The sequence below is a fragment of the Pelodiscus sinensis genome, chromosome 1 (assembly GCF_049634645.1).
Source record: "Pelodiscus sinensis isolate JC-2024 chromosome 1, ASM4963464v1, whole genome shotgun sequence".
Classification (NCBI taxonomy): Eukaryota; Metazoa; Chordata; order Testudines; family Trionychidae; genus Pelodiscus; species Pelodiscus sinensis.
The window spans coordinates 25,999,907-26,020,520 of NC_134711.1; the positions used below are offsets into that span (position 1 = coordinate 25,999,907).

General features: G+C 48.4%; 1 protein-coding gene across 3 annotated transcripts in view; it reads right to left on the minus strand.

Moving 5' to 3' along the window:
- NAMPT (nicotinamide phosphoribosyltransferase) overlaps nucleotides 1-10,474 on the minus strand; it is a 49,409-nt gene extending 38,935 nt beyond the window's left edge. Inside the window, exon 1 of one of the 3 annotated variants that reach the window (XM_075926987.1) lies at nucleotides 10,146-10,471. In XM_075926987.1, the coding sequence (XP_075783102.1) occupies nucleotides 10,146-10,412 (267 nt within the window). In that variant the 5' untranslated portion in view covers nucleotides 10,413-10,471. Of the gene's footprint in view, nucleotides 1-10,145 lie in introns of all 3 variants that reach the window. The other 2 variants (XM_075926996.1, XM_075927002.1) reach the window with 2 other exon arrangements.
- Between the last annotated feature and the right edge of the window lie 10,140 nt (nucleotides 10,475-20,614).

The following is a 20,614-nucleotide window of genomic DNA, read 5'->3' on the forward strand; positions in this document are numbered from 1 at the left end:
ATATAGAAGCAGCAAGCCCTGCTTGGGGGAGGAGGGTGTCTGAACTCCCGGACCTGGTGCAAGCTAGAACTGAGCTGGCCTGCCTGCCTACTAATACACTTTAACGGCAAAGCTGCAGTGGGGGTAGGTCCTGGACCCAGTGCAAGCCAGGACTGAGCAGGGCTGCTGGCCAGCCTGCTAAGAAGTTTACCGGGGGAAAGGAGGGGGGCAGAATGCTTGTAGTCTATAGCATTAACCTATAAGCTGTATAGTTTTGTTGTAGCACATCTACACTACAGCAAAGCCTCAAGATTAAGCTCACAAACTCAGCACACATATGCAGGAATCTGAAAGTTTGGCACCCAATGTTCATTGTGCCAAACCTATATTATAATATGAGCCAACCAATCAGTGCTTATTTCTTGGGCATAGAAGTGCCATTCTATCATCTTCTGTTGCTCAATGAATGCCACCAAAAGCTTTGAATTGGTTTTCACTGTGTCCCACAGCCAACTGTCCCCCCACAAGATCATCATGTCCCTCCACTGTTGTTCTTCCTAAGATTCTACAATTAACAAAAGATTGTACATCCTGTCTTTCCAGGACTTGTGAGGACAGAAGCATGCAGCCCAAGATGATATGTCAGAGATAGCACCAAAAAGTGCTGCAGGGTGTGTGGGATTTTAGAAAAGATGAAAAAACTATGGGATATAGATAGTATCATGGAATTGTAAGTTGCACAGTGGGGATCTGACACCCTTGCTGCTAGTCATGATTTATTCTGCTCCACCATGCGTTGTCAAAGTTTCCCAGAAGACAATGCTCCAAACAAGGTTACTGTCACACTAGGATGCCTACCCACAGATTCCACGTTGTGCACTGACACAAACAAACCTGGTTAGCATGTGCAGCATTGGCACAAGGAGCTAAGCATGCACGGAGTGATGCAGTAACTGAGAGGGTTTTATGCCACCATAACTTAGTTTTGTCCAAGTTTGTTTTGTAGACACAGCTATAGCTCTGTACACTAGATAGTAGTGTTAACATACTAAACATCTGCAAAAGGAGATAAGCAACAAGATAGAAAAGTTTACTGATGACAGAAGTTTTTTTTGCTAATAAGACCAGAGAAGATAAACTTCAAAGGGTGTGATGGATAGGATGCACCAGGTGACGGAAGAGTTAAACTCAGGTAGCTAAGCGGTGTTGGCAGAAAGCAAGTGGGAAAGACTGCTGAAATTTAAATTGAATATAGATGCCTAACCACTGTGCCTGTGTGTGATTTCTAAGTTAGGAGCTGGAGGAAGCAAGATGGAGTCATCAAAAGGAATTACCATGCCTACAAAAAAAAAAAAAAAAAAAAAAAAAAACTGAGCATGGGAATGGACTGGGCCTTGAAGTATGGGTCATGAGTAAAGAGAGGAATGTATGTCTAGTCACAATCACGGTATTTTTCTTTGTTTTGTGTTGGGTTAAACTTCTGTGTGAAACCTATATGCCTCCCTCTTTCCACCCTCCTCTATACCTAAGCTGTGCTAGAGTTACAATTTTTCTCTGTTTTAATCCATTCTTTTCTTAGTTGTCCTGTAACACCTAGCAAACAACTATGCTTTATCAAGTATCTTTTTGTTTTGTCAATAAAACCACCTTTAAGACAATGACTTTATTCTTATGTCCTGAAAACTAACAGGAGATCTGTGTATGTGCCTGCCTATCCTGAGAAGTCAGCTATCAGAGACAGTTTGTTTTCTGTGGGTGTTGTTTCTTTTTTCAAGCTTTCTTGTGGGAAAACAGCTTGGGGGTACCTCTTGGGAAGCAGTTCAAGTGTTTCTTCCTGGTTTTCAAGGTTTTAAATCTCTCTCCCAGGGGCAGTACATCTATAACACTGGGAAGTTTTTGTAAGCAGAGCCTATAGAGGCAAGGTATTTAAGGTCTTTTGCAGGCCCTCACCTTCTACTCTCAGAGTGACAGAGTGGGAAAACAGCGGTGACAGAGGGTCTAAAATCTAGGTGACCAGGCAGCACAATGGCTGGTGCAATTCGTTGTAACCAAATTCAATGTAACACACTTTTGGAGAAACATGTTAAACAAGGGGATTCTTATTCCATGCCCTCACTCTACTCCCACCCTTAAGCTGGGGTTTGACACACTCGTGTCATGAGCACTGTCTTCTAGGGATGTTAAATATCAGTTAACTGAATACTTGATTAACCTCACAAATTCTCACTGGGGACTATAGAATAGTCCAGTAACCAGAGTCAGCCAGTCTGCTCCAGCCCCACACCTGAAGAGCCCCCTACCAGCCTGCACTGCTGCCTCTGTATCAGAGGGAGCAGCGTGGGGTGCCAGGCAGGAGCTGGTCTGCGAAGGGAGCCAGTTTAAAAACCGGCTCCACTCAAGGACAGGCTAGGTAGGGGTCTGAGCTCCCGCACCTAAACAAGGCTGCCTACCTATCTGGCTCCTAATACACTTTAAATGCAGAGCCACAGCAGGGAGAGGGGGTGTGGAAATGTGTATAGTCTATAGTATTAACCAATAAGCTTTTCCTTATTGGTTTATCAACTACACTATTACATCCCTACTGTATTCTTTCATTAACCTTCCTTCATTAACCTGCCCACCAAGATGTGACCGAGTTCTCAAAGTATACCTTGGACTGTGGGACTGCTGAGCTATCTGCCCCACTTAGGTGGAAAATCCCTCTCACACTGTGACGTTGTTGGCAAGCCACAAACCACTATTAGGGTACCTCTACGCTTGCTACCTAGTTCGAACTAGGGATGCAAACGTAGGCGACTGAAATTGCCAATAAAGCGGGGATTTAAATATCCCACACGTCATTAGCATAATCCCACTGGCATGTAACTCCTCTCAATTGTTTCGAAAGTGAAAGTGCGTGCCGGGACATGTTTGGTTCGAACTAACGCAGCCCAGCGCGCACTTTCACTTTCGAAACATCTGTTGAGCAGAGTAACATGCTGGCATGATCATGCTAATGACGTGCAGGATAGTTAAATCCCAACTTCATTAGGAATTTCAGTCACTTACGTTTGCATCCCTAGTTCAAACTAGGGAGCAAGTGCAGACGTACCCTTAGATGCTGAACTTAGATAGGGACACACCCAAGCAAGTTACACAAATGCTTCCCCAGCCACTCATGGACAATAGAGAGGCTCCATCTAGTTCTCCACAGCTTCTCAGCCTTGCACCACAGAACTATACTGTCCTCACTGGTCAGGCTTCTGACCACAGCGAAATTCATTGCCTAGTACTCCCTACCTCGCTGTGGAGGAGTCGTATTAGCCTTTTTAAACCCAGCTGAGCTTTCTGCAAGCACTTTAGCCAAAATATGCTACAGGTTAGCCTCCCTGGTCCAGCACCCTCAGGACCTCGCTGTCTCAGATGAGGGATTTTTCTGGAACGGGCAGGTCATTTCAGGCCCTCTGTTGCTGGTCCTCCACTGCTGCCTGCCCCTGGGCTTCCTGGTTCCCCCTGCAGCCCAGCCAAGCCACACAACAGCTTCTCTCCTCCCCTTCCCCCATAGCCCAGCTGAGTCACACACTGGTTCCTGGCTCCCCCCCTCACAGCCTAGCTGAGCCACTCACTGCCTCCCCCCCACTTCCCTTGCAGCCCAGCTGAGCCAGACAGTGATCCCAGCACCCCACTTTCCTGCAGCACACTGGGATTCTCTGATCCTGGAACATCCAGAGTCATGCTGGACCTCAGATGCTGCCAGACTAGAAAATCCCAGATTTTAGAGGTGCAAATTGTGTATAAAAGAAATTAGATTTTAAGTGATTATAACTAGCACAGAGATCAAAGTAGGTTATTTAAAAATAAACCTGCAGTGTGCATTCTATAAATTAAACAGGATTGGAATCAAGCAATCTCTTACCCTGATAGATGGTACAAACAAGTTACAAATCTTCAGTACCTAAGCTGCAACTACCTTCCGGCCAGTACCACATGCCCCCCAAGTTTGAAGTCTGTGTCCTCCAGACATGTTTCCAGATGTCGAGTTGAGAGGAAAAAGAGGGCAAGTCATGATGCCACTTCCCTTTTTATTATAGTTCCTTCCAGCTTGCTGGAAAGATCTTTTGCTATAAGATGGTCAAACCATCTCCATTCTATGCATGCTTTCTTTGTTTGGAGAGTGACTTTTTTAAATGGGCCATCAGTGGATCTGGCTACTACACTGTTGTACTGGAAAGGCTGGTTGTGGGTGTTGCCAACCTTCCAACATATTACAGTAACACACATTACAAAACTTCATAGCTTTACATTACAATGACAGTACATATAACACAACAGGCTAGTAATGCTCAACAGATCAAGACTTAAAATCATACCTCACAAGACATACTTTATACAAAACATCATAATTATGACAGTAGTGAATATGAGGATTCCAAGATGATGCTTTGAGGGACAGAGTGCCACATGAGTTCTGTGCTCCCCTCTCCTCCAATAATCTCATTGCTTCCATATGACAATTAGGGGCACAGAGCCAAGGGCACTGATTCGAGGGAATTGCAGAAAGCACCTGAACTAAAAAGGAGGAGGGAGGCACTCAGCGAGCACATATGGTAGAATGGAAGAATGCACATACCCAGGGCTCCAAAAATTGCAGTCAATCTAAAGCAACAAAAGATGTGACTATTTAGTTCAGTGATTCTCAAACTTTTATATTGGCAGACCTCTTTCACACAGCAAGTCTGAGTCTGACACCCCTCCCCCCCCAAATATATAAAGTATTTTAATTATCACTATTATAAATGAAACAAAGAAGAGTTTGGGGGTGGAAACTGACAGTCCCCCCACAATAACCTCATGACTGAGAGTCACAACCCCCAGCTTAAACTGCTGGGCTACGTCTACACTGGCCCCTTTTCCGGAAGGGGCATGTAAATTTCACTAGTCGTCGTAGGGAAATCCGCGGGGGATTTAAATATCCCCCGCGGCATTTAAATAAAAATGTCCGCCGCTTTTTTCCGGCTTTTAAAAAAGCCGGAAAAGAGCGTCTAGACTGGCCCCGATCCTCCGGAAAAAGCGCCCTTTTCCGGAGGGTCTTATTCCTACTTCAAAGTAGGAATAAGACCCTCCGGAAAAGGGCACTTTACGACGACTAGTGAAATTTATATGCCCCTTCCGGAAAAGGGGCCAGTGTAGAAGTAGCCCTAGTGTTTTAAAATCAGAACTTTTCCCTTTTTCAGCTATGTTGTTTCATAGCAGAACCATGACAATGTATCATTTTTAAGATATTACAAATACTTTAGCACAATGGTTTTCAAGCTTTTTTTCCCCAAGACCCAGTTCAAGAAAATTGTTGATGCCTGCAACCCAACATAATTTGACTAGAGTATGGAGTCCAGGGTAGGGCTGAGGATTAGAGCTTTGGGTTGTAGGAAAGGGCTCTGGTTTTGGAGGGAGTGATCAGGAGGGGCTTACTTTGAGTAGCTCCTGGTCAGCAGAGGTGCTAAGGCAGGCTTCCCGCCTTCCCTGGCACTGCAGACTATGCTGCACCCCAGAAGCGCCCAGCAGCAAGTTCCCAACCAAAGGGCATGGGGAAGCAAGTGCTTGGGGCAGGGACAGTGCGTGGAGCCCTGTGCATTCTCTTCCCCCTCCCCTACCACCCAGGAGCCAAGCCTGCTGAGTAGTCCATGATGCCAGGTCAGGCAGGTAGCTGCCTTAGCACTTCAACCAGTCACCTGATCCCCTTCAGCAATGAACGCCAGAGTCAGACATTCCAGGATCTAGTACTGGGTCACAACCCATAGTTTGAAAACCACTGTTTTAGCTCACTCATGAGAACACCAGTTGACTAAATAGTGCAGTTTTCAGAAACTGCTTTTGGCTTTCACAGATATGAATTTATTTATTCGGGTTGTAAAATAAAGGTTTCTCCCCTGCACTGAAGATTCATTTAGAGATGCCCCATTAGTAACTCTTGCAAACTTTACTTAACAATAATAAAGAAAGTACTTAAAAGGCAAACTTTCACTTCGCAAGACATGTATGACCCAACATTAAACATCTTGTTTCGTAATATAGCAATTGGTATCCTCTGAGATAGGGAGGTGATAGTAACAACATGCTGCTTGCCTCATGATATACCTTATCCGAAAGTTCAGGGTTCATTTCACAGTACTTATGTCCTATATGGGCAGATGGCCAGCTACTAAGTCCTTCTCCACCCCAAGTCCCTTCATGTTACATTCAACAATGACACAAAAGCCCAGATTCAAATTCAGAGGTGGTTAGAGAGGAGGGCTGACAGTTGCTGAGCCTGCTCTCCACTTGAAATGAGTTCAGTAACAGTCTTGCCCCATTTAGGACACACTGTAAATTCTGTTCAAGCTGGCTTTTGCTAAATAATCATATGTCACTGACAATGGTTGCTTGTACATCATCCACTAGAACTGTAGCACTAAATAAGCAGCTTAAACTAAGGTGGGATCTTCCTCAGTGGCTGAATTATGCACCCATTTTTATAAGATGTGGCTAAAGCAAAAGACATTGTACATGTGTGCAACAGCTCTTTTATTTATCATCATCAGGACTCGTCAAGTGCTGCACGGCTGTGCCATCTTGTAATCTACTCGCCACAGGCAAGTAGATTATATTAATTGTCAAGCCCTGATTATTATTATTACAGAAGTGTTTTCTAACGTCTGTAAAGTGTTATGATCTACCACATTTTAGTACAATTGTTACAGAGAGTACTTTCACTGAATACATATAATTGATTAGAAAGCAATAGGTCGATCCAGGATGAAGGTAAGTGATATTGCTTGTATCAAAACAGAAGGAGGTACTTGGCATATACCAACTTTTACATCTAATAAGAACTTACAGAATATAAAAATAAAGTAGAGATTTCCAATTATACCTAGTATATAATGAAGGACACTAGTCATAGCAGTAACTTTGTTCAAACTACCAGCTTTAAGCTATATTGAGGAATATCAGGCCTATTCTAGTCTTTTCTGAGAGATTGCACTGGAATCTCTAGCATAGATGATGCACAGGCAGTCAGTGGCATTTTAAACAAGACAGTTAAACATTGACAAACGATTCACTGACTAAAGATGTAAGCGAGTAGTTGACTACTCGACTATCCCATAAGAATAAGCATAAACTTATCGCGTAGTCAGGTGGAGTACTCAACTACTCGCTGTACAAGAGGCAGCAAGGGGGAGGGGAGAAGGTGCTGGGAAGAGCCGGTTTCAGAGCTGTATAAGAGGCAGTGGGGAGGGACGAGCTAAGCCCCCCCCCGCTGACAGGGGCTGCTGCCACTGCTGAGCAACCCCTGTTCACAGCAGCCCGGACTGACTGCAGGCAGAGGTCGCCACAGCAGCAGATCTGTCCATGGCCAGCCTCAGACGCCATAAACAGAGGGTGCTGGACCTGGCCCGAGCCAGTCTGGGACTGCTGCATCTCTGCATTTTAAGTGTAATAAGAGCCGCCCGTAGTAAGGGTTCTTACTACATTTAAAATGCAGTGGTGCAAGCCAGGACTGCTCTACATGATTAGCCAAATAACTGTTCTTTAACATCCTTAATACTGGCACTGATGCTATTGCTACCATCAGTCAAACTACACTAACGGAAATCGAGAACACACATCTAGTCTAGATTGAGTTTAAGAACGTGTAGCAAAAGCAACATCCATGCTACAAAAATTCTGATCAGTATTTTAATTTATCAGAGCAGTGTTTGAGATTAGGCATGGAAGGGTATGTCTAGACTACATCCCTTTTTCGGTAAAGGGATGTAAATTAGGCATGTCGATATTGCAAATGAAGCCAGGATTTAAATATTCATTTGCATAATGGCGGCTGCTGCTTCTCGAAATGGTGCTTTTTTGGAAAAAATGGCAGTTTAGATGGGAATCTTTCGAAAATAAAACCCTTTTTTGAAAGATCTTGTAAACCTTATTTTTTTTTAGGAGAACAGGATCTTTCGAAAAAGGGATTTATTTTTGAAAAAAGTTTTATTATTTTTATTTCGAAAAAAGTAGCAGCTGCCATTATGCAAATGAAGCACGGGATATTTAAATCCCAGCTTCATTTGCAATATCGATGTGCCTAATTTACATCCCTTTACCAAAAAAGGGATGTAGTCTAGACACAGCCTAAGAGACTAGTCAACTAGTGATGCCACTCGATCAGAGAGAGGCAGCAAGAGCAGGGGGGAGCAGGAGTCAGTGCTGGGGGGAGCCCTTGTCCAAACCACTTAACCAATTAAATGGGATTTTACATCCCTAGTTGGCTTAACTACCACTTAAGGATGAGAAAAATCCACATCTAAGTAGGGTAATCAAACTGACTAAGTCTCCTGTAGATAGGGGTAGGTGGACAGAATAATTCTCCCATTAGCCTAGCTACAGGCTCTCTGGGAAGTAGACAGTTTATATACAAAAGGACTACCAGTGGCAGTAGCATTATGGCTGTAGCATTTTAAGTATAGACAAGTCCTAATCCCAACTGACGTAGTTAAACTCATCAAATTTTCTAGTATCAGCCAGGTCTAAACAATTAAAATTATGTTTTCCTTAACTACTCTAGGATGAGAACCTCCTCTCTCGGAGTCTTAAAAAATACATCTCTCAAACTTTTATTGTGAGACTGAATAAAGATTGAGAGAAAACAAAATGGTAAGTGTATTATAAACAAACATATTAGCAATAACAGTAAAATTTAACAGTGCTGTCAAGCTAATTTGCATTACATATTTGGGTTTTGAAAAAAGACAACAAAAATAAAACCTCCCACAAAAACTGGGATATTCAAAATTAAGAACTTTAGTTACAACTTCTATTTATTTCAGGAGAAGGCATGCATGGATTTGAAAGTTTTACCTGGAGAATCTGACATGCAGCATTAGCATTAATTGTTCTGTTACAGCAAGGGTGGGGAACCTCAGGCCCGGCTTGCCTGGATCTGGGTCCCCAGGCTCAAGGCTCCCTTCCTAGCATTGGATAGCCCACACCTACTGAGGGACTGGATCACACAAAATCTATTAGCCTAGGCCCCACTAGGCTCTGGTGTGTGAGGGAAACATGGGAAGTGTCTTTCTCCTTCTCAGTCAGGGGCCACACCAGTGAGGGTCTGGGGGGGGGGGGTGTTCGCTTCTCACTTGTGTGCAGCCCTCCCCCACCCCCCCCAACTGATTTTTCTATGGGTTAGCAGCCCCTGGCCCAAAAAAGGTTCCCCGCTCCTGTGTTACAGCATTGTGAAGTCAAGACCAGAAGCAAAAAAGTGAAGGCAAATAGCGTAGCTTCAGGGTCCAAACTTGAATGAAAGGTGGGAGGAGGGCCAGTCAATGAGCAAAACCAGACACATGCTTTCAGTTGTTTTAAGAAGGGATTAGTACTATGGACAAAGGATTTTAACATTCATTTTACAATTGTATCCACAGAGCACACCCCGGCCCTTCTGTGGGCTCCCCAAATCACTCTCACTAGAGCCAGCAAGAGTATTGTTTAAGAGCAAGGCGGGTTCCTAGCCAAGCAGCCACATCGCCCCACTACTGTGACCCTACTCTAGGTACCCAGGCTAGTCGCTCTCCAAACGCGAGGTTCTCTCTTAGCACGCCCCAAGTGACACGCTGCCGCCGAGCACCTGCCCGCGCTCAGCCAGCGGGCTCCGCGTTACCACTGACCCTCCCGGGCCAAAGGCCCCCACAAAGCTGCTGCGGGCGGTGCCCTGCAGCGCTCAGCGCCACCCGGCCCAGGTTTCGCTTTCTAGCTCGCCCATTCCCGGCAGCCCCATGCGGCGCCAGCCTGCCCAGCCCCCGCTCCCTCCCCTGGGTACCCCGGCCTCATGCCACCGCCAGGACCCTGGAGCAGCGTCCCAGCCATTCCTGGCCTTCCCTATGGGCTAGGGGGAGCCCCGGGGGGAACCCAGCACGCTCCAGCGGGCTCCCCGGCCTCCTGCCACGGCCGGGACCTCCAGCAGCCTCCCAGCCACCCCCCGGAGCAGCTGACCTCCAGCCCCGAGCCCGTGCCGCTCAGCGGCCACCAGCCCGCCCCGACAGGCAGCGGCCTCGGGTCCAGCCGGCGCCGTGCGCGGCGCCCCTCGAGCAGCTGATCCGGTGCCCCGCGCGCCATGCGCCGGCCGAGCCCAGGCACGCAGAGGTGACCCCCGCCAGGCTCGCGCCCCCTACCTTGTAGGAGTCGGTGGCGAGCAGAATGTTGAACTCTGCGCCCGCCGCCGCACGTTCCATCTCGCCGAGCACGAGCCGCCGCTGCTGCTGCTGCCGCGAGCGGGGACAATCACAAACGAGCTGCTGCTGCTGTTGCTGTTGCGCCGCCGTCGCCGCCGCCTCCCCTCCTTGCCCAGAGCCTTCCCAAGGGGCGGGGCCGCGGCTCCCCATCCCCCCCATTGGATTCAGCCTGCGATGAGAGGGGGCGGGGCCAAGACCTCTACGCATTCTCGGAAAGAGGTGGGCGGAGTCCGCATTGCACCTCCTTCGGCTCTGTCGTTGGACTCGATCAGCCTGCGGGGAGAAGGGGGCGGTCCAGGTACGGTGATGTCACAACAGCAGCTGCTCCAGGCTCTCTTTCTATTGGCTGGGATCCCTTGAGCTAGGCGGGCGGCGAGAGAAAGAGGCTGGGGAGAGCGGGTGACGTACGGGTGCTGATGACGCAGGTTTCGCTGCTTTCGATTCTTCGCAGCTGTGGCTGGCGCCGGGAAACGGCTGAGGCGGGGGCGCCCCGCCCTGGGCTGTGGCGCGGGGGAAGCCCTTGGCGGGAATCTCGACGCCGAGGGCTGTCGCTTCGCCCTGCCTCCGCGAAGGCTTGTCTGGGACTGGCGTGGGGCGTCCCGCTCGGCCACGCAACAGCTCCCCGCAGCGCTGCCGGGCCGGCACGGAGACCTGGCCGAGCCCCGCATGGAGAAGGGCTCAGGGCTGCTGCGGGAACCGGCCGAAGCTGCCTGTCATCTGCCAAGGCCTGGGGGAGAAAGTTGTTTAGCGACACTTAGGCCCATCCCAGCCCTGAGTGGGATGCCCGAGCTGCTACCCCGTCCTGCCCAGGGCTGGAAACCACACGCCCCTGTTGCTTTCAGGGAGCCTCAGCCAATCCCCCCCCCCCCCCCCCCCCGTGCCCCAGCTGTCGTGTCTGCCTGGAGAGGTGTCTCTTCCCCTGGGGAGGCAGCTGCTGTCCCATCTCTTCTGAGCAGTGGGGCTGTGTTCTCCAGGCAGAAGCCTACCACCAGCAGCTCCCCTAGGGGCTCCTCTGGCTACCTCTACATTACAAGGTTTTTGTGCAAAAACCCATGGAGGAGCCACATCTCAAATGCACTTTTGTGCAAGGAAATCAAGAGTAAAGTGGCAGAACGGAGGGCTTTTTCCGCCATAGGTAAACCTCATTTTATGAGGCATAACTCCTTTTTGCGCAAGAGTTCTGATGCAAAAAGGCAAGTGTGAACGCTCCAGAGGAGCAAGAAATCCCTGTGGGAAAAAGCACAGGTGCTATGATAGCCATTCACAGAATGGCCATCAGAGCTTTCTTATGCAAGAGTGTCCATGCACTGTGGACTCTCTTGTGCAAAAGCACATCGCTTTTGTGATGTGCTTTGAAGTGTAGATGTGCTCTTGCGTAAAAAGTTTTGCCCCCAGAGAGCTTAAAAAAAGAGAGAACCAGCTGCAGTCTTTGGTAGCTGACCATTCACTCTCAGGCAGACAGACACACACAGAAAGAGCTGTTTCATTCCAGAACACAAGGAAGGACTCATTACCTTAAAAAAAAAAAAAAAGGATTTTAATTAACAAAACAAAATTATACTTGATAATGTATACTAGTTGGTAAGTGTTACAGAGCAACTGAGCAAAACAAAACATAGAGAACATCTCTTAGGCGATGTCTAGGCTACAGGCTTCTTTTGGATGAAGCTTTTTTCAGAAGAGATCTAGAAAAACTTCTTCGGAAAGAGAGCATCCACATTGCAAAAGGGCATTGAAATAGTGATCTGCTTTTTTGAAAGAGAGCGTCCACACTGAAGGGACACTAACATTAAAGCTGTGATTACTATGGACGGTGTGGCCACCAGGTAACCTGTGTTTTTCCTCTTTCCTCTTTTTTCAAAAGAACTCCCTCTTCCCCATACACATGCGTCTTTTTGCCAAAGAGCTCTTTCACAAAAAGGCTTCTTCCTTGTAGCATGAGGATTACCAGGGCTTGACAAACTATGTAATCTACTCGCCCGTGGCGAGTAGATTACAACCCGGAAGAGCCGGGTTCAGGCGATCTGCACATGTGCGGATCGCCGGAGAAGCGCGGCTGGCGAGCGGGGTTTGCCGCGGCTTGGCGGGCCCTGAGGATTACCAATGCTGGAAAGAACCCTCTGGCTACACTGGCATGATCTTTCACAAAAACTCTTTAGCGCAAGAGTTCTTGTGTTAAAGTTGTTGCGCAAGAGCGTCTACACTGGTATGTGCTTTTGCACAAGAACATCCTTGCCAGTGTAGACGCTCTCTTGTGCAAGAAAGCGCTGATGGCCATTTTAACCATAGGGCTTTCTTGTGCAAGAAATTCATGTTGCCTATCTACACTGGCCTCTTGTGCAAGAACAGTTGCGCAAAAGAGCTTATTCCTGAGCGTGAGCGTCAGAGTTCTGGCACAAGAAGCCCTGATTTCATACATTAGAATGTCAGTTTACTTTTGCAAGAACACATGACCAGTGTAGACAGGCAGCAAGTTTTTGAGTGTAGAGACAGCCTCTGTTCTTTTGATTTTTCTTGGGGAAGAATGCAATTGCAGTGTGGACATTCCTCAAGTTTTGTCGGAAAAATGGCCGTTTTTCTGACAAAAGTCTGTAGCGTAGACATACCCTTAGTTAATGGGGAAGGGAAGGCATAGGTTCACACAGAGAAGTTTAACCAAACAACCAAAACAAAGAAAAATATCCTGATTGCAACTAAATATACTTTTTCCCCCTCTACTCACTATCTGTGCTGATCTAAGGCCCAGTTCACTTCCATGTCCAATATTTCTTATAGGCAGTATTGCATCTGCTCCCTCCAACCCTTAACTTAGGGGAGACAAATGAAGAGTAGACCAGGTATCCATATCCAACTGAAATTTCAGCACTGTATGCCTGTTGGTTCTGGCCCTCTGCCAACACTCTTGCTATCTACTTGAGTTTAACCCCTTAGTCACCAGATGTGCTGGCCAATACTCCTATCCATCACAGGCCTCCACTTAGCAGAGTGACACAGGCAACAAGGGGAAGAATGCGAGTAGTCAACTACCGGATAAGCCTAGTTGACTACTCCCTTACATCCCTAAATCAAAACAGATCATTTTTCTTCTAACAACATTAATTAAATATTCAGGGCCTAATTCTACTGTTGAGTATCATAATCACACAATATGCCCAATTAGCTGAGTATACAACCACTATTCTTGGCAGTATGTTAAAGGGTTTTCTAGTGATCAAACCTTGTGTTACTTTCTGGAAAGCATGTTCTGTAGCCTGTCCATATCTAGTAGCAAAGTCTAACTTCTTCTTCGAGTGGCCCCGTGGGTGCTCCACTCTAGGTGTCGGGTCCGTCCCGGCGCCACTGATCGGAAGATTTCAGAGCCATACCGGGCCGGGCCGCGCATGCTCTCTGCGCTGCTGGTCGTTCGCGCCCTTTCCAACGATCGCGGCTCGGCCCCCCCGCCAGTTCCTCTCAACCGTCCTCGGTTGCTGACGGAAAAGGCGATCTCTCTGCGGTCGCTTGCCTTGTTCTCCTAAAAAAAAAAAAAAAAAAAAAAACCATAGTCTGTAAATAGTTTGACTTTTCCTGTAGTTTAGTTAGTTATTAGTCTTTGTTAGTTAATTAGAAAGGAAACAGAACATAGTTAGTCAGTTGCGCGCTGAAGCGCTTTTTACTGGTCAGTTTCACCGCCATGTCCGGATCACCCGGCTTTAAGCGGTGCGGACAATGTAAAGAGGCAATGCCTGCGTCTGATGGGCATAGTCTCTGTTTTCGTTGCTTGGGGGAGTCTCATATACCAAGCAAGTGTGCCCACTGTTCTAAATTGACTCCGAGGGCAAGACGAGACAGGGATCTCCGCCTCAAACTCCTGCTCTGCGACAAGGCTCTTCAGCCATCAAACCCTCTGCAACAGGAGTCCTCACAAACCCCAAAAAGAAGGGCAATATCTCCTGCAGCAGCCGGAGCGAAAAAGAAAAAAGCCTCCCCTGCCCGATCCCTGCCAGCGGTCCCTCTCCCCCCGGTGAATCAGGGAGACCGGGGATCGGACAACAGCCGCTCCGCGGCTAAGTCAATTTCCCAGCCGCGCTCTGCAAAACAGGGCAAGCATCGCACTGCGTCTGCCCCACCGCCAGTCTCCCCTCTCCATAGGGAGCACGAGCGGGATCCGACTCCTTCGGGGAGTAAGCGGCCTCGGCTAACAGCGCCGCCGGATAAGTCATCGTCCCCGGAACGGCGGGACATGCTGGGGTCAGCAACGGAGTCGGCTGCCCAAGCGGTCAACGAAGCGGTGCCGCTTGCCGTTCCGCGGGAACGCGCTCCTTCGGCACCAGACAGACGGCACCGGGAGAACCCGGCACCGCAGACCGAGGACCCGGTTCCGTCAAGGCAGCCGGCACCGGAACCTGTCAGCGGCCCCGCAACACACCCGGTGCCGCAGGAGTCATCTGCATCGGCACCGAGAGAGTCATCGCAATCAGCTAGGCTGCAAACAGCCTCTCCTTCTTCTCATGAGTCACGCTCCCCATCTGTTAGGGAGGTTTATCGCAGCACAGCAAGACACTCTGCAAGTGTTAAAGGGCATTCATCAGCCCATGCACGGGCATCTGGGAAGTCGATCCCTAGGGATCATTCCTTGTCTCCCTCTCCTGTGCATTCAACATACCCTTCCCCACCTCAGTACTCGGGATCGGGGAGAGTACCTTACTACCCAAGACATAGGTCCTCACGGTCCCCGCAACGAAGATCTTCCCACTATTACAGAAACACATCTCGTTCTCCGAGTTACTCTCCTCCAAGGTCTCACCATACTAGACATGGTAGCAGATATGCATCCAGGAGACCATCCCCTGATTCTGTTTATCGTTACCACAGGGGTTATTACACGGGTAGGCAGGACAGATCACCGTCCCACTCGTGTTCCTGTTGTTGCCGTCAATCATCTTACAGGCGCCATTCACAACCGGCCTCTGAGCATCGGCGCTCGCAGTCACCCAGACCACCTCCTAGTGCCACCTCAATTTCGGTCCTGTCGGAGCCTGAAGAGGGCCAGATATCGGACACAGATGATCGGCCTCCACAAGCTTCGTCGCAGGATGCCCAGTCTTCTTTCCCCGACGACGCGATTTTTGCTATGGACTCCTCACCACCAGATGACACCAGAGAGTTTCAGGACCTCTTTAAAAGGGTAGCACAATCACAGGAGGTTCAGTTAGCGGACGTGAACGTGAAGCAATACAAGTTACTGAAGAATTTACACCCTAGACAGCAATCTAAGGTGGCTTTACCGCTGGACGAGGCTATCCTGGAACCAGCCACAGAAATTTGGAAGACGCCGGCTTCCACTACTCCATCCTGCAAGCGAGCAGAAAAGAGATACTTCATATCTTCTAAGGGTGCTGAGTTCCTTTTCACTCACCCTCAGCCAAACTCGTTGGTTGTGGATGCAGCTCTTCAGAGAGCTAAGAACCCGCAAGTAAGAAACTCGGCAGCAGACAAGGACGCAAAGAGATTGGACATATTCGGCAGGAAAGTGTACTCCTCTTCAACTCTTCTCCTCCGGATTGCAAATTACTCAGCGTTGCTCTCCAATCATAGTTTTGACAACATTGCAAAATTGTCAGAAATTGCTCAGCGAATTTCCGAAACGGACAAAGTACTTCTCCGAGCTATACTGCAAGAAGGCTACGCATGTGCCAGAGCAGGCTTGCAAATCGCCATGGATGTGGCGGACACAGCGGCTCGATCAATCGCAACAGCAGTTTCCATGAGAAGAGCTTCATGGCTTGCGACCGCTGCCGTACCGAAAGAATTACAGTCTAAGGTCGAGGATCTTCCGTTCGACAGAATCAAGCTGTTTGCGGAGAAGACGGACGAGGTGCTCCACACGGGTAAAGATTCCCGGGCTACCTTACGTACCCTCGGGATGTATGTTCCACCTTTCCGTCGTAAACGCTATTTCCCATTCCAAAGACGTTACGATTACCAGTTCCGCAGACAACAAAACCGTCCATACGATCAGAACCGGTCCAAGCAAAGGACACAGCGCAGACGCCCTCAGCCACCCAGGGTGAATAACGCAGGAGCACCCAAGCAGCAAGTTTGACTTTCAGGTCAAGGGCACGCCGGTCGTTCCGGTAACAGTCAGAGGCACCACTCCCATCTTCAAACATCGGTTGCGACCCTACTACCATCAGTGGGTGGCCATATCATCGGACAGATGGGTGTTGGAAGTGATAAAATTCGGACTCACCATCCCATTTACATCCCTCCCTCCTCCTACCCCTCCCACCCCGTCCCTTTTCAGGGACCCTTCTCACGAGGCCCTCCTAAAACAGGAGGCCTATCGCCTGTTGGAAATCGGGGCAATAGAAAGGGTCCCAGACCAATTCAGGGGAAAAGGATTTTATTCAAGGTACTTCCTGACTCAAAAGAAAACAGGGGGTTGGAGACCCATACTCGATCTACGGGAGTTAAACCGTTATCTGCGAAAGCAGCGGTTCAAGATGGTAACTCTGACTACAATAATCCCTTCTCTAGACACCGACGACTGGTTCGTAGCCCTCGACCTCCAAGACGCCTACTTTCATGTGGCCATACACCCGGCGCACAGACGTTTCCTGCGATTTGTTATAAACAACGAGCACTTTCAATACTGTGTCCTCCCGTTCGGGCTGGCTTCAGCTCCAAGAGTCTTTTCAAAGACGCTTGCCGTGGTCGCCGCCCATCTTCGTCGTCTCGGAGTCATCATATTCCCTTACCTGGACGACTGTCTCATAAAGGGAAGGACGGCACAAGAGACAACTCAAATGCTTTCAAAAGTCATAGAGACTTTCAACTCACTCGGGTTGATAATAAACGAACAAAAGTCCACGCTTACTCCAACACAAAACATAAAGTTCATAGGAGCGGTTCTCGAATCACGCACGGCGAGAGCATACCTGCCCACGGACAGATTCCAGGCAATAAAAGACCTGGTCAATCTTCTCCAAAAGACCACAACAATCTCAGCACATACTTGCCTGCGATTGCTCGGCCACATGGCGGCGGCCACCTTTGTAGTCCCGCATGCACGTCTCCATTTAAGGAACTTACAGCACTGGCTGTCAACGGTGTATGTCCCCATGAGACACGACATACGCAAGTTGGTTACTCCTCCATCCCACGTACACAGGTCCCTCCGATGGTGGACGAGCCCATTAAACATCCTCACGGGAGTACCGTTTCACCAACCTCAGCCATCGGTTCAATTAACATCGGACGCTTCACTCATCGGATGGGGTGCTCACATGAACGGAGAGCGCATCCAGGGGCAATGGTCTCACACCGAGAGGCGTCTTCATATCAACCAGCTAGAGTTGAGGGCGATCTTTTTGGCATGCAGACACTTCCTCCCCAGTCTGAGAGGCAAAACAGTCAGGGTGCTGACAGACAACGTAGCGGCGATGTACTATATAAACAGGCAGGGAGGGGCAAGATCACGTTCCCTATGCGCAGAAGCGGTACGATATTGGAACTGGTGCATACAGAACAACATAAGCATAACAGCGTCATACTTACCTGGCATAGCCAATGTCATTGCCGATTCCCTCAGCAGATGCTTTCCCACGGACCACGAGTGGGAGCTGAGGCTGGACGTACTCCAGGGAATCTTCTGCAGATGGGGAACACCCCTGGTAGACCTTTTTGCGACGTCTGTCAACAAAAAGTGCCGCCTCTTCTGCTCCAGGGCGGGGATCGGCAAAGGATCCCTCGGCGATGCGCTCCTGACCGATTGGAAAAAGTCGCTACTGTACGCTTTTCCACCAACAGTCCTCATTCCCAGAGTGATAGAGAAAATCAGGACGGAGAGGGCGACAGTAATTTTAATAGCACCAGCCTGGCCGAGGCAGGCATGGTACCCATTCCTACACAGGATGTCACTTCGAAAGCCATGGCCTCTGCCCTTGTATCGAGACCTCCTCTCTCAAGATCGGGGGGCTCTTCTTCACCCCAAACTAGAAACATTGCACTTGACAGCGTGGCTCCTAACTGGCTTACGCTAGATGAAAACCTCTGTTCAAGCCAGGTCAGGTCCATATTGATACATAGCAGGAGGACATCTACGCGAAATACTTACCTGGCAAAATGGCGTAGATACTCTCTCTGGTGTCTCCAGAATAACGTTCAACCATTGACTGCTCCTCCACAACACATCCTCGAGTACATCCTTCATCTCCGAAATGCTAAGCTTTCTCTGGCATCCCTCAGAGTTCACCTAGCAGCCATCAGTGCCTTCCATCACCCGATACAGGGTTATTCGGTGTTCTCTCACCCGATGTTAAAACGATTCCTAAAAGGTCTAGCCAATATGAGCCCACCTCGAAGGCCGCCTCCTCCGTCGTGGAACCTCGACCTGGTTCTCGATACAATTATGTATCCCCCATTCGAGCCTCTGGCATCTGTATCTTTACAGATGCTAACCATGAAGACCGTCTTCTTGCTCGCTATGACTTCAGCTCGTAGAGTTAGTGAGTTAGGGGCGATAATGGCAAACCCTCCCTTTACTTCTTTCTCGAAGGACTTGGTAACGTTACGTCTACACCCAGCGTTCATACCCAAAGTAGCTTCATCTTTTCATATCAATGAACCGATCGTCCTTCCTTCCTTTTACCCTAAGCCGCACTCCTCAACGAGGGAAGCCCTGCTACATACACTGGACGTTAGGCGGGCTCTTTCATTTTACATAGACAGAACCCGTCAGTGGAGACGAACAGATAGACTTCTAATATCGACAGCGAACCGATCTAAGGGTACTGCACTTTCCACTCAGCGCATTGCCAAGCTTATCACTCTGTGCATTACCACATGCCACTCCATTCGGGATAAACCCTTGTCTTCGCAGCCGCGAGCACACTCGACTAGAGCAGTGGCGACATCTACAGCCTTTGCCAGAGGAGTTCCTTTAGCCGATATCTGCAGGGCAGCCACTTGGGCTTCCAGCTCGACATTTATGAGGCATTATGCTATAGTTCAGAAATGGGGGGCGGACCATTCAGTAGCTTCCGCTGTCCTTTCAACAGTAGATCCTAAGTAACCCGGAGCGCTTTTAGTTCCGACTACTGCTTTATAGTCACCTAGAGTGGAGCACCCACGGGGCCACTCGAAGAAGAAGGGGAAGTTACTCACCTTGTGTAGTAACGATGGTTCTTCGAGATGTGCCCCGTGGGTGCTCCACGTCCCGCCCTCCTCCCCGCTCCGGGTTGTTTTCTGTCTTTCTCTTCCAGAGACCGAGCGGTGAGAGGAACTGGCGGGGGGGCCGAGCCGCGATCGTTGGAAAGGGCGCGAACGACCAGCAGCGCAGAGAGCATGCGCGGCCCGGCCCGGTATGGCTCTGAAATCTTCCGATCAGTGGCGCCGGGACGGACCCGACACCTAGAGTGGAGCACCCACGGGGCACATCTCGAAGAACCATCGTTACTACACAAGGTGAGTAACTTCCCCATACTAGTAGCAGCCCTGCAGCCTACTGCGTGCAATGCATCCATGGCACCTCCCATACTAGGGAATCTTTTTTCAGGAAATTGTTTTATATAACTTGATTATTCTCAGTGAGTGCCAATGTTTAGCTTTTGTTTAAAATTAATTTAAATTAGTGAGAACATTAATAAACTTAGATCCTCATTGTCCTCTTACTATACCCACTTGCTTTCTTCCAGACTATAACACTGTTAATAAAATCACCTTTCTGGCTTGATTGCTTTCACTGGCTCACCCTCTTCCATGACATAAAGTTCAAGTATCTTGCTCTTATCTTCACGATACTGCATTACTTTGTCTCCTTCCTACTATGTCCTTGTTGTACACCTCCCAATCACTCTATCTATTTCTCCAATAATGCCAGTCTCCAAATACAATTTGTTTGCTTTTCTAGTGGTTTTTTTTCTGCATCTTCATCATCATCCCCAAACTTGGAATGACTTTCCTGAGCTGGTCTGGACTGCAACCTCAGAGCCCTTCTGAAGACCAGTTCTTGGGTAATTTGGGATCATTTTTACTTGATATATCATATTAAAGTAGTATGTCCTTCAAACTTCGTATTATCTGGATGTGGCCAATTACTTCCTGGCCTTGTTTATAGCTATTATTTCCCATGCCCTGCATCTCTATTTTCATTTAGAATGTCAGCTCTTAGAGGCAAGGGCTATATATGTTTATGTTTGGAAAATGTATATTACAGTGCAGGCAGTGTCAGAAACGAGTGACTAATAATTAATGACTGAATGAGAAAAAATACTTTGCCTGAAACTACAGTGGCAAGAAATTTTCAAACTAACTGTTTAATTAGTGAAGATTGAGGAACAGAAATCCTGGAGGGTCAAATTTTTTAAAAAGGCATAATATTACTCTGTATAAGGTTCGGTTAGTGTATTTTCAAGCCTTCCATAGTATAA